General features: G+C 47.7%; 2 protein-coding genes across 2 annotated transcripts in view; both read left to right on the top strand.

Moving 5' to 3' along the window:
- Positions 1-10,128, top strand: part of ZCCHC7 (zinc finger CCHC-type containing 7) — a 110,012-nt gene extending 99,884 nt beyond the window's left edge. The window contains exons 9-11 of the mRNA XM_069881085.1: positions 2,253-2,348; positions 7,838-7,955; positions 8,418-10,128. Of these exons, the coding sequence (XP_069737186.1) occupies positions 2,253-2,348; positions 7,838-7,955; positions 8,418-8,695 (492 nt within the window). The 3' untranslated portion in view covers positions 8,696-10,128. The remainder of the gene's footprint in view (positions 1-2,252; positions 2,349-7,837; positions 7,956-8,417) is intronic.
- The window catches only part of POLR1E (RNA polymerase I subunit E), a 278,376-nt gene that overhangs the window by 189,190 nt on the left and 74,738 nt on the right, over positions 1-14,448 (top strand). The gene's annotated exons all lie outside the window — the stretch shown is intronic.

Raw genomic sequence — 14,448 nt, 5'->3', positions numbered from 1 at the left:
AGGGATCACTGTGGCACTCTGGGCAGCGTGCTCCATATCCTGTCAGTATCCATACAGCCAGCATTTATCTCAAAAACCCAACTCAGAACAGAGCGAGGTGTTACTCACCTCTTCTGTAAAAACTAACCCTGCTTTGAACTCAGTACAGACTGTACTGGAGTGTCCATGTAAGGACACTAAGAACAGCCAAAACCATGATCGTTGGCGTTGGAGGGTGACCATTCAGCAGATGAGGCATCAGACGCCTCAGCAGGTGTTCCAGCGGGCAGCTTGGGAGGTGAAGGATCGTGTCTCAGGAGTAATGTCTAGTTTTGTACCTGGGTGTTACTGTTCCACTGCACCTTGAGAAGACCAAATAGTCCAGTCATGCCATTTTTAGATGGATGTGATGGTTCATGTTAAGGCCTTGCTGGCAGAAAGATGAAGAATAACCTAAGGGTCTTGATTTATTTTTGACTGCTATGTGGCACCAGTGTTCTGGTCACAGAGCTTTCCAGCGGGCAGGGACAGACTGAGGGAAGCCATTGGAGTTTTGTGGCAGCATCCCAGTATGGGATTCAGCAGACATCAGCTTTCAAAACAGATTTAATATGTGTAAAATTCAACATGTTGGGAATGGAGAGGAAGGTATAGCTCACAGGATTAATTTCTGCTTTTTAGGAGGCCTGTCTGAAGCAGGGGTGATTTCTGAGGCCACTCTTCATGCTGAAAACTAGCTAGAACTGAGATGTTTGATCCAATAAATTAAACCCACAGATTTTTCCTCAAGGGAATTATAAACATTTTTGAATTTTTTTTTCCTTGCCTGTTATATGTATTTATGATTAAATACCTGAAAAACTCAGCCGGCTTAGTGAGTCACTTATACGCTGCTGTTAGTTGGAGAGCTCTCACTGTGAGACATGGGTGAGAAACATACATGTTACTTTATAGGTGATGTTTATTTTCCTGTCCCTGTTTCCTTGCCTTTTGTCACAAATCACTGCTGGAGATGTCACTGTTCCTTGTCTTCCTTCAGCCTCCTTCTGGCTAGTGGATGTGAACTGAGGAACATGAATCTGAAACACACAATCAAACCCAAGGCTGAAGAGGTTCAAATAAGATGACCCTGCAAGTGTGATCAGATTCATAAAAAATAGCATTGGAAGATTTCTGTTGTTCCTGCCTATTTTAGAGGCACTGCTGTCACTCTCCTAGTCTGTGCAGGAGAAAACACCACTTGAGTGATGGAAGAGCACGGTGGTACGGATTTAAAGAAAAAGGCAATTCCTGTGATGAGCTTTACCAGGAAGTACTAATTTCTTTGACGTCTGGGCCACTGTTCCATGCTTCTTCAATGCCAGAGGGAATGGGATGCATGTTGTGGCAAGAGCAGTGAGGTTGTTCTGTGGCTCCACTGCATTTCAGCCAGATTCGTGCACCCCTGGTTTCTTCCTGTGCAGCTCTTGCCAGGCACAGGCTCCACAGTGGTTGCTTCACCAGGGTATGAGCCTAGGAAACACAAAGGAATAGAGAATATGTTCACGTATCCCACTTAGTGGTGCTGAGTGGGAAAAAGAGACATGCCTGTTCCCCTGGATCCGGTGGAGCATGCTCTATGTGCCTTTGCCCTGTATAAGCTGTCAGAGCAGCTATACGCTGGGAACTGCATGTGCTCTGCTGAGAGCAGAACCAGTCTCACATCCTCCTAGAAGGACCAGCAGGTTCTTCTGGAAAGGCCAGCAGGTTCCCCCGCAGCGGCTCTTCTAGGCAGTGCTGTTGGAAGTGGATCTAGGCCAGGGAATGCTGCAGGTGAAGGCCCTATACCTCCAGCAGATCTTTCCCACATTGCTTTAAGCCAGACCAGCGACACACAAATGCGCCTTTCCAGCTGGTTGATGCAATATCTGATGGTCCAGTCCATCCCGGGGGATGGTGGGGCATCTGTAAGAGGAGGAGGTTGCTGGAGGACAGGAGAAGGGGAGAGAGATGAATTGGAAGCCTATTTTCTTGTATTCAGGGCTGAAATGACATGGCCAGGTGGAATAGACACTGGGGATGCCTCTTCCTGCCTCATTTGCAATGCTCAGGCTCAACTTTGCTACACAAAATTACAGTAATATAAGCCACTTGCTTTGTTTTCAACCTTAATATTCGAACCACAGACAGGAATATGTTGATTTAAGCATAACAAAACTATATTTATGTAATTTTAATTTATTTTTAATTCAGAATACCATCATTCCTAATTTGTGCTTGCTTCCATCTTCTAGACAAAGCCAGGACCAATCAAGGCGGCAAGTTCTCACTCTGAGCGCTCTGCTCCGGTGTACTGCTACAACTGCTCCCAGAAAGGACATTTTGGATATGTAAGTCTCAGCAGCCTCTGCTTCTGTGTTGAGTCTGTCCTTGGGGTAAAAATTCATCTGTGCCGTGGTGTGTAGTTAGAGGAAAGAGCTGGAAGAGTCGAGCTAATGCTGCACAAAGAGCTGTTCTAATTAAGTACTTGTGATTTTGCAGCATTGCTGCGGTCAGTGGAGGCCAATGTATAAAGTTATCTCACCCATCTAATTTAAAGATGTGGAGGAAAAGAAAAGTTACTGTCTGTCCTTGGCAGGTTTATTGATTTGGTTTTTTAAATCCTAAATCAAAATGAGACTGCCTGGGAGAGAGAATGTTCTTTGGAAGACAGACAGTTGCTGAGCAGAGCCTTTTTTTTAACTTTAATTCTTTCTTTCTTTTCCCATGGCTGATGGGATGAAATATAAGTGCCTTACTGCCATTGGCATCATGTAAGGTGTTTTCACCACAATCAGCCCAAGAATCTGAGTGTCCATTTTAGGAATTTTCCATCTCTGCCTGTTTTTCATCTTTATTTATGGTTTCTTAGTTTAATTCAACACCTGAATTAAAACCTGAGTTAATACCTGAAGTTTGACATACCCCTTTGTCAGGCATACAGCCTGAGGGAGGGCATCGTGAACCTTCAGTGGCTTCAATAAAAACTAGAGGTGTGCTGCATCTTCCTGAATGGACTGCTCATATTTATCACCTTTCTCAGCCCTCTGTTGTGACAAGTGCAGCTCTCTGCTGGCAAAAATCAACACCAAACCAATGTTCTCTTCTGAAATAAGCCCAGGGGCCACAAATACTCTGGAAAATTAATGTTACTTATGTGTTAAGTTTATCGTTTCCTACAGCTTAGAGACAGCAAATTTGCGGCAAATCACTTCCTTCTTACCTGCATGATCTGTGTGTTGCCTCATACAGCTACCGATGATGTATCATTAAAAGCCTGCCGCTGTTTTTAGCTAAATGATCCATCCCCATGGGGAGTAGTGGGAGAGGTAGGGCAGGTTTGCTGAGATCTTCCTGTGGCAGAGCTGAAAGGTAAAGCGGTTTGTAATGCCTAACAGTGTTTGGAGATCTTCCTCTTTGAGGGGTGAGTTGAGGCTGTCACATTCATCCAGGACACGCTGCTGCCTGCTGCTGCCTGCCCTGGCGAGTGCAAGGTCAGGAAATAAGCAGTGGTTGCAATTCAAGCTCAGTAAGAGCGGAGCATGTACCAGCAGCCCGGTGTCACCCCTGGCATGGCAGGAGTACAGTCGCTGCCCTAGCTGCAGCATCAGAGTCCAAATCCATGGATAGAGGCACAAGACATCTGGTCAGGACTCAGCTGCAGATGCAGCAGCAGTGTGAGACCACAGTGGTAGTGGTACATGAACTGATCTGTTCTGCCTGCTGTTCAGAGCTAGTGTTGGTAAAAACTATGGCAGCAGCCCTGAAACTTATCCTGCTAAACACAAGCAGAAAAAAGTCCCTGCCGATAATACAGACTCTAGAATGAGCATATGCAATAAGAACTGAAGTGACAGGATTGAAGAAGGGAGAGTGATGGCTGGCAGTTTCACTAAACTGACAGAAAATGGCATTTGAGGAAGCAGCCATACAGGGATACAAGTAAGGCTGCTGTGAAAATAATCATTAAGTACGTGGGAAGAGCTGACAGCGATTACTTGTGTAGAAAATGGTAGAAACTGTGTAAAATAAGTAAGGGAATAAGGTGACTCAAGGACAGCATTTATGGCTGTCAAAGTTAGAGAAGACAGAAGTGTTTTTACTAGCTTAAGAGGAGCAGAAATAGCCTGAACAATGACAAAAAATGGAGAGATCAGTAACAATACAGCAGAGCAGAAATACTCACCAGGTCTATCTGCATGCACACAGAAAAGCATCTGGGACACAATCGGGATGATGTACTGATAAATGAGCGTTTGCCCTCAAATCACTAAACCTTCTGTCCTAGAGTGGCTGAGGAAATCAGGATGTCAGGCTGTGTGTGCATCCTTACAGCAACCCAGCCAGGCAGGGAATGTGTCTGAGATCCCACTGGCTGGGGAAGCTGAGGTTGTAATTCGTGCCTGAATTTATGCCGTGAGCAGCTCTGCCAGATCCCGAAAGATCTGGCTATCATTTTTGTTGTTCTTTTAAAAAAAGTAAATATTATTAAGCAGGTAAAAATTACTTGTGAAGGCACACACCTCTTAATGTTTTCCCCATTTCTGTACACCAAGATCCCTGCTCTGTGGCCTTTTCTCAGTGCTTAAAGCAGTGGAATAACAAACCGACCAGGAAGAAAAGGTTGGAGTTAATTTTTTCATAGACGCAGTGTAATCAGTGCTTCCTGCTGCAGTCCATTTCTTTTCATGTTTCTAAACCATTTAATCTGGTTTAGGGACACCTGAAATTCCTTTTCTTTGCCAGAGGTCTAGGGAGACCTTTCCCAAAACTGGAGAAAAGAGCGAAAAGTTTGCTGAATCCCAGAGCTGACTGTGCCATTCCAGTATGGAGATCATTGCAAATCACTTCAAGAAGGTTGTTGAGACTCTGGAGCAAGTCCAGAGAAAAGCAACAAAGTTGGTGAGGGGGCTGGAGAACAGGCCTTATGAGGAGCAGCTGAGAGAGCTGGGGTTGTTTAGCCTGGAGAAGAGGAGGCTGAGGGGAGACCTCATTGCTCTCTACAACTACCTGAAAGGAGGTTGTGGAGAGGAGGGTGCTGGCCTCTTCTTCCAAGTGACGGGGGACAGGACAAGAGGGAATGGCGTCAAGCTCCACCAGGGGAGGTTTAGGCTGGACATTAGGAAAAAATGTTTCACAGAAAGGGTCATTGGGCACTGGCAGAGGCTGCCCAGGGAGGTGGTTGAGTCACCTTTCCTGGAGGTGTTTAAGGGATGGGTGGACAAGGTGCTGAGGGACATGGTTTAGTGATTGGTAGGAATGGTTGGACTCGATGATCTGATGGGTCTTTTCCAACCTGGATTCTGTGATTCTATGATTCATTTCTCATTGTTTTTGAGAAGGAAGTAGTTATGACATAAACTGTCAGAGGTTCCAACACCTGGCAGTTGTGTTCCCTGAATTTGCAGTATTGTTTATTAAGACAGTCATGACCTTATGTAAACTATGGATTTCCTAAGGACGAGAGATGTTGTTTTCTTTAGTAGTTCTTCACACAGTTCATTTCATAGCAGTCCGCACATCCAGTCATCATCTCATTTGGTCCATAATGAAGATGCACGCATTTTAAGGGCTTCCCCACAGGAAAGTCAAGGGGGAAGGATTAGCTGATGAGGGGCAACCTGCAGCGTTGTTCAGGCTGCAGCTGGTTCTGAAAGCAGCAGGGATAGGGAGCTATACGGCACCTGCAAATGTGCCTCGCATTCACATCCCAGTGTGCCAATCACAGGTAAAATTCCTCCTGCAGGCTGGTAGCAGGCTCTGTTTCTGTTCTCTGTGTGATACCTCCGGCATTGAAGACTGTCCCAGGAGCATTTAACACCACGCAGTGTGTGGCAGCAGTGGCAGCTTTCTTGAAAGGGGAGGATGCAGCCAGGCGCCTGTTGGACACTGCTGAGCTGATTTATCAATGCAATGGAGTTGAAGGGGAGTAGAGAAGCTCTGGTTTGGGTGGCACATGCATTTCGTTCACTAAGACTTCTCTGTCAGCCTCCTAACAAAATAAAACTAACGAGCAGGCCGTGTGCCTGCAGCGCCAGCCCTGGGTTTGACATGGGATCTCGAGCAACGTGTTTCACAGGTATCACAGGAGGATGAACGTGTCACTCCTGTGCAAAGCCAGGTTGTGCTGTTTGCAGGAACCTCTTTGGCAATGTTTGGGGATAATATTTTCTTTCATTAATTCCATATAGGCAAGCAGCTTTGTGCCCTGCCTAAAGGCCACTCTTAGGTTCCATTCATGTGAAACACAGGTATTTGAAGAGTCATTTTTCTGTTGTGCTTTTCTCTCCTCTTAAATCTGAGGGAGGTGGATGGCAGGCTTGGGAAAGATGAGAGAGGAGGTGTCTCTGTGGAGCAGTAGCTGGCGGCTCAAGGTGTTTGGTGTAAAATCTGACATCTCTCAACAGCCTCAGGCGACAGGTGGACTCGCATGCCCCCTCCATGGTCTCTTTCAGCCTGATTTCACAGTCGAGGAGTAAGACTGAGCCCTCAGACCTGGGTAGGCTCCTGCTATGAGCTGCCATTCCTCATCTGCACTCCTACATGCGTGTGGAGCCAAGCCAGTTGTCACACAACCTAACAGCGCCCTTTTGGAGGGTACTGCAGAGATGAACCAGTTTCAGCCAAGTGAAGCCTAAATACAAGCTGAGAAATGTGAAACACATCTGAAATGCATCTCTGATGGACACTGCCTCTGAAGAAGATAGGGTAGGAGGCAGGAGGACACCCAGGGAACAGAAGTGCTGGGGGTGGCACTGAGTGATAGAAATAGCAAACACAGGGAGGAAAGCCACTTCCCTCGTGGCAGAGTCACCAGGGTGAGCGGAAGTTCCTTACAATTTCTTCATTATGACAAGGCCCAGAGTTCACAAGATTTGGACAGTGTCCAGGAAGTAGAAAGATGATATCGTGAAGCACAACAGGTATCAAGCATTTTACAAGGAGAAGTATCAGTTCATATGACGTGGTAACCTGAAAAACAGACAGGATGGGAAGAAGCATCCCTGTCAGCCTGACTCACAAGACAGTGCTAAAATTCTGCATACAGCACTGAAAAAACACACATTCATGAATCAAGCATTTGGGAGTAGGCTGGCACACATGTGGTGCAAGAGCCAGCCCCTTCTCTACCACAGCTGACTGTTCAGGGCTCTCTTCCTCCTCCCTGCTGATCCAATGTGCTTGCACAACGGAGTCTGCTGTGCGATTTTGTGTTGTATCTGTAAGAAAATGTCAGACACCCAGGCACACTATGGCTGCTGGCAGCCTGTGCAGGGACAGTGCTGCCCCAGCTCCTCATCCCACGCCACCCTTTCTCTCTGCTACATTTCTGCACAAACTTTGACCTTGAATGATCCGGGTTAAAAAGCGCCCCTGCCATTAGCAGCCTTTGTCTCTCGAGGAGAGATGGCATGTGGCTGTGCTGGGAGACCGGAGCGCACAGCCAGAAGTGGCAAAACGAGGTGGGGGTGGGAACTGGCCTAGCTTCTGGCAGGACAGCCCTGTTCCCTGGATCCAGCAGCTCCATTTGCAGTTTGCCTTATGTTTACTTAGTGCTCACCTGCCTCTAGTCCTCTGCTTACACCAATGCTGCAGATGTCAGTTAATTGCAGGAAGAACATGGAATTTGTTGCAAGAGGACTGTAGCTTGGCTCACATAATGCATGTTTTTCTCTGTGCAGAGGCAGGATTATTGGGTGGCAATAAAATGATGAATGTCTAAAGAATTGCTGGCCACATCCTCCATGGGTGCAGACCAGCACTTGCAGAATCCAATCCATTTCCCTTCCAGGAAAAGCACAAATCAGCCACAGTCAGTGACTTGAAATGTTTTTTGCAGGAATGCTCAGAAAAGCGGATGCATGGGAGCATGCTCCCTACTTCTCCTTTCATCTACTACTATGATGATGAGTATGATATCAAGAGAAGAGCGAACAGATTGAAAAGAAAGGCTGCAGGTATGGTATATTTTGGGACATCTCTCCTGCCTTTCAGCTCTTTGAAATATTTTTTTCTGTGCTTGCTGCTTTTAGAAATATTGTGGGATTATTTTCTTGTGTTGGGAAAAGCTGTAGGGATTTGAACAGGTAGCCTAATGGTACTGAAAGATTTGTGACTTTATTCATCCGTGTCTGTCCTGGAAATTTATTGTGTCAAAGCCGCTAGGTGGGCGTTGCCAGATGTTTTAATTCTAAAGAATCGACTCATATTAAAAATGCCGTAAAATAGCAGGAAGAGGATTAAACTGAAATTTGTCAAGATTCCAGTCTGTTTGCAATGACAAACACTATGAAGAAATCTATGGGAGAGGTATTCTTTTCTGACTGACTTCAAGCATACACAAGAAAAGCTGTGATGGCTCAGGCACCAGGTTTTGGGATTTCTATGTTAATATTGAAATAAACTGCTCTGTTTTACAGAACTGCAGGAAGCTGGCCTGCTTCCAGAACAGCCAGGAATGCCATGGCAGGAAGAAAAACATGGGGAGCACCGACACAGGAAGAGGAAAAAGTCTTGGAAAGAACACAGGAAACACGGCAAAGATGATAAGCATTGCAAAAGGATGAAGATGTCCCAGGAAAAGAAACCCAGAAAATATAAACACAGGAGCAATGTTGAAGTCAACCAGGAGATGGAAGAGGACTTCCCCCGAGGGTGTAAAAGGCAGGTGTGCAAGGGCAGCAAAACCCACCACTAGTCTGTTTTCCACAGGTTCTCAGGCAGCAAGACTCTGTATAAGCGGGAGCCTTGTGAAGGTGCTAAAGGGAAGAAGAAATGGAAAAAGCAGAGAGATGCTAGTCCTGATGTCAATGATAATTTATTCCTCATAAAACAGAGGAGGAAGAAGTATAAACAGAAGTCCTGGTGATGAGGAGGTAGATCGGTAGCACTGGCATTGACTGGCTCTGTGTCTGCCCTCCGGTTATTTTTGTGTGTTTCTTAGCACACTGAATTTGAGTCCGTCCCTGACCCTGGGCAGGCATGCCCAGCCACACATCCCACATACATCTCTGTTCCCAAAAGGGGAGCCCTGTCTGTCGTGAGCAGCTCACTCGGCAGGCTGGGCTCCCTGCTTGTGCCAGAGGTGGCTGTGCTTTTCCACAGTCCCAGAATGGGCTGTAATTGTATTTTCTCTGCTTGGGGGGTGGGTCATGCTGGGAGAAGGGGCCATGCTGGATTTGGTAGGTTTTGTTTTGGTGAGGTGTTGCTCTGCCTGTCAGAGTATGACCCACTGCTAGGGGGCATGATGCTTTGGAGCTGATGCTGGGGAGACTCTTACGTTAGGAGGAGCTGGAACAGATACCAGGGACGTGGTTGTCGAGCATATTCCCTGCAGCCACCCAGTCCTCTCCAGAACACAGCTGGGCAGTTCTTCAGCAGTGTCCCTCATGGAAGGTGCTGCCTGGCGCTTTGGGACGTGACAGTCTCCCGCCTTGTGCTCCATTGTGGTGTGGCTCGTCAGTGCCACAGCTTTCAGTGCTGAGCGCAGGCAAGCTCTGCACAAGCCCATTCCCTGTCTTTGCCAACTGGCCAGCATGCCTGGAGAAGGCAGCTTAGAAGTGGAACAGAGCTTACACCTTGCATTAAATACATCCCTATTCCCCCTGGTGTGGAGGTTCCTTCTGGAGAAAAGAGAGCAGAGTATGAAAAATGTATATGATTCCAGCCACACTGTGCTAAAATGTAGTATTTTTTTTAAGGATAGTTATTTCTGTACACTGAAATTGTTCAAATCTGTTGTTTAAAGCTTTTTAAGAGTAAATGATTCACCTAAGGAACAACCCAAATAAAACTTTACATGGGGATATAAAATAAAATGGGTTGTTCCACATATTCATGTGTTACTGAGCATAAATAAGAACAGTGTCTGTTTCTTTTTTTCTGGGCTGAAACTGCGTCACCTCTGACAAGAGATTGGGGGTTGAAAAGGGAAGTATCTATAATCTGCTGATTGGTGACCTGCTCTATACCATCCCACTCCTTGTGCCACACAACTGACAGTCACCAACTCACAATTCTGTAGCAGTACACGTCGCCTCTTAGCTCTTACTTAGAAAAGGCCATTGGCTACGGTTGTGCTTTAAAATTCAGAAGTGTTTGTAACCTGAGCTAACACAGCAGTATCTGAGGGGGAATGAGTGCACTAGGAAGATTTCAGGACTACACCAGTATTCCATGCTGGTACTCCCTAAATTCATCATCTTTTGGCTTGGCAAGGTCACCAGTGGGTGTTCCAGTGACTGTATCACCCTGTCTCAGAGGATTTTGGAGTAGAGCTGTGCCCACGGGACACCAAGGCCCAGTTTTGCCTTGTCAGCCCACTGAAAGTTATTTTTGCTTAACTTCACTACTTACTTGATTGAAAAGTTCCTGGCAGTATTGAAAAAGTAAATCAGTTTTAGCACTAATAAAAATAAAAACAGATTAATTCCACTGCTGAAAAGACTTGTCCCTGACATGGAAACTCATTTTTCCCCACGTGCTGTGTTTTCCATCCCTTTTTGTTTGTCAGTACCCGATTCTATTTGAATAGAAGTCTCCAGCTGAACCAGCACGGACACTGGTAGGCAGCGCAGGAGGGTTGTTTTAGGCAGAGTACTGAGATCAGCCCGAGCTTCTCTGATGCATTGATTTGGGCATCTGGCTAGGAGAGTGTCACGAGGTCAGTGAATCTCTTCTCCAGGCACCACAGCTCTCCAGAAGGAGACACCAAGAACTCTTGCTCTCATGTTCCCTAACACTTCCTCAGACAGAAGTGTTACAGTGGAGGGGATTCCCAAAGGGACCAAACTCTCCATCTGCCACAGACGGATGGCTCAGAGGTCAGGAGTTACCACTGGTTGGGGCTATGTAATAAACCTGTGCATATTGTACATGGGCAGCAGTCCAGGATGGAAAACCTCTGCCTTGCAAAGGGCATCTGTGTGACAGCTCTCAGAGGATCCATTCTGGTGACTTTTCCACTCCAGGATGGCAAGAAAATACAGAAATATGAAAATAGGAGTGGACAACACCCCTCACCTGTGGCTGGGCAGGTTTTAGGGAATCTTGCCTTCCAGAGCTGTTTTCCTCACTGTTTTTCAAGGAGATATTTAGTAAGGGATGGGGGGTGGGACTGACCACTCTTTTCACTGTACAACAGTCCAGAAAGGACCAGGGAGAGTTTTCAGGTCCTCCATGTCTCTCATTTAGTGAAGAACATGAAGAGTAGGTGGTTTTCCGCTTCACTCCTCAAAACTGAAGCACTTACATTTTCAGCAGTGTCTGAGAGGCCAAGAAGGAAACTGAACTGCCATGGCATCTAGGCGAGATCGCTCCACGCTGTCAGTCTGTCCATGAGGTGTTTATGGCCGCAGTGTGGCAAGCCACAACAGATATAAGTCACTCTTAGACATGAAGGCCAGAAGAGAGTTACTCCAAGGGCCACCAGGGCAACATGCTCCGGAGAGGTTCCACACATAAACACCTCCTCCCTCTGACTGCCCTCCTTCCACCACCCTCATCTTCATTTCCAAAGGAACCTGCAAGGGAATGTGTAATGTACTCCCCCTCCAAGTACCACGCAGCGGCTTTCCATTTTTCAGTGTTGCAGGTCCTGCTCCGGGGCTGTGGTGCAGCCCCTGTGTGTGACTGGTGGAGGTGCCTTTATGTTGCTGAGTGCAGTGTCACATGGGGTTGGATGCAGAGCGAGTTGGAGTTTTTCCTTATTCCTTCTATAAAGAGAAAGTGCCCGGCCATTGTGTAGAGTTAAACTAAACAGGAGTCCCAGGTCTTTTTTCTCCAATTTTCAGCAGCTTCAACCAGCAATGCTGCATGAGATTCAACACAACCAAGTGCTGTGTCCTGAACTTGGGACACAACAAGACCTTGAATTTTGGGAATTTTGGGTTCAGGTTTGGGCCTCTCACTCCAAGGAAGACCTTGAGGGGCTAGAGAGCATCCAGAGAAGGGAGCGGAGCTGGGGAAGGGTCTGGAGAACAGGGGTTCTGGGAGTGGCTGAGGGACCTGGGGTTGTTTAGCCTGGAGAAGAGAAGGCTGAGGCGGGGGCTCATCACTCTCTGCAGCTCCCAGAAAGGAGTTTGTGAAGAGGTGGGTGCTGGGCTCTTCTCCCAAGGAACAAGGGATAGGGGACAAGAGAAAATGCCCTCAACATTTCACCAGCAGAGGTTCAGACTGGATAGTGGGAAACTTCACTGACAGAGTGGTGAAGTCCTGTCAGAGGCTGCTCAGGGCAGGGTTGGAGTCCCTGTCCCTGGAGGGGTTCAAAAATCATGTGGCTGTGGGACTTTGGGACAGGTTTTAGTGGGCATGGGGGAGCTGGGCTGGCAGTGGCACTGGATGAGCCTCCAACCCTCATGATTTTATGATTCTATGATATTTCACCTCAGACTCCCGTGGGATTTTTTGAAAGCATTTATGTGCTGGACAGCAAACGCCTGCTGTGCCATGGGAATGTGAGGCAACGTGACCCATGCTTGGGTGGAGCCCAGGGAAGCCTGGCTGTGGACTGGGCTGCTGACGGCCACTGTCAGTGACTGCTGCAACACCAGCTGATGGATTTGTGGTGGAGACATCTCTGGCTTTCCCTCTGACTCTGTGGCCACCCCATCCAGCAGATATCCAGCCTGGCTTTTGTTCCAATAGATGTCTGTTAATTGTGGTTGCGAGACAGTGAGTGAAAGCAGGGTGTTTGTGACCACAGGAAGAGGCAAAGGTAACCCAGTAAGCTCTGGAAGCAAGCAGGACATGGATGAAGGGACCCTTCTGGCAGCCTCACAGGTGAGGGACAAGACCTGGCGGACAGGGAATGGCATTGCAGTGCAGCTCCCCAGCCAAACAGGAGGCAGGAAAGCTGTGGTGAGAGAAACACGGCACTGCAGCGATGTGTACAGCCTGGAGCATTAACCACATGTCCACTTAGGTCACAGCAAAATAAGACATCAGCTCAAATACTGCCTTATGTCGGGCTTTGCACAGCAAGGCAGAGCACATCTGCTGCAGAGGGCCTGCCGGAGATCGGAGGGTCCAGATAATGCAGCCAGCAAGGAAAGACTGATGTGAACAAGGCTGTTTTTTTCTAGAGAAAAGCAGCTTGATAACTCAAGGTGTGACAAAAAAATGGCTGTTCTTAAGGTGGGAGTGAGCAGGGCAACAGAGCAGGTGCTTAAAGAACAGGGTGAAAGGTGTGGCTGAGACACAAAGAAAAAGCACCTTAAATTGGTAAAGGTGGCAGGGGCTGCAGCGTGGGGTGGAGGAGGGTGTGCAGAGTTGCTGGCAGGTTTCAGGAAGGGGTCGCACAAACATGGGCCACAGATGACAGGTGGCTGAGCGAGACGATGGGTGGATGGTCTGCTGAGGTCCCTCTCTTCAGCGGTCCCAGCAGTCTCCCCCTGCTCGCCCTTCCACAGTGCCCAGAGCTGCTGCTGGGCAGCATGAGGTCAGCATGCTCATGGCCAGGCACTGGCCAGGCACTGGAAAGCAGGAGAACCAAGCTGTTCAACCATCCCACTGGCTGCACGGGGCTGCCCTGTGCTCAGCAATCACTCCCCAGCCTGGTGCTCTGATAAAGCGCCTGAAACTCAGTGCCCCACATCTTCACAACCAGCTTCCAACATCCCTCAGACTGGCTGCACCTGGGAGGAGCGAGACACAGCCAGACCAACAAGCAGTCATCTCTTGCCAGCCAGTAAGGCAGCAGCAGAACCCTGGTTTGCAGACACATTTCCAGCTCTGGAGGTGGAGTCCCAGGGTGCACACCCAGTCAGCAAACCTTATCCCCCACATTGCTAAACACTGTGTGCACCAGCCAGGATCCACCTCCGCTTATCTGCTGGAAAAGCACAACCAAGTATCTGGTCCTTGTGCCCACACAGTGGCTTTCACTCACAGGTTCCTTTCAGGACACTTGGATTTAAACAGGTTGTGTGTGGCACCTGCAGGCTCTCACGGATAATTGGTGCCTCCCAGCACCGCCAGTAGGGCTTTCTGTCTTGAGGCTGATGCATTTTACAGTTTAGTGCAAAAACAGTACAGCTGAAGAAGCTTTTGCATCAAATGAAAAGGACAGGATAAGAAAAAAGGGGTGATGCATTTTCCACCAGCATTATCATTTTAGGTACTAGAGAGAGGACAGCACTGCATTAAAATCCTGCTCTGGACCAGGTGACATGCAGACTGAGTTACTTTCATCAGGCTCCATTTCTACCCTATTAAACCAAAATGTACTCCAGCCTGTCATTCCTCCCACCTGCTTTTCCCCCTCCTCCTTTAAAGAACTGTCAGTCTTTACTCCAGAGATGCCTGAGTCTGAAAAACATGCTTATCCCAGGAGAGGATAGTGTCTCAAGGTCACAGTTGATGTGCACTGGTGAAGCAGCATGAAGAAACCTACATTGCGTGAATAAATAAAGGGCCGTAGCTCAGCCCAGGCTCTGCGGAGGAGACAAAATG

The sequence above is a fragment of the Phaenicophaeus curvirostris genome, chromosome Z (genome assembly GCF_032191515.1).
Source record: "Phaenicophaeus curvirostris isolate KB17595 chromosome Z, BPBGC_Pcur_1.0, whole genome shotgun sequence".
Lineage (NCBI taxonomy): Eukaryota > Metazoa > Chordata > Aves > Cuculiformes > Cuculidae > Phaenicophaeus > Phaenicophaeus curvirostris.
This window is presented reverse-complemented; position numbering and strand designations above follow the sequence as displayed.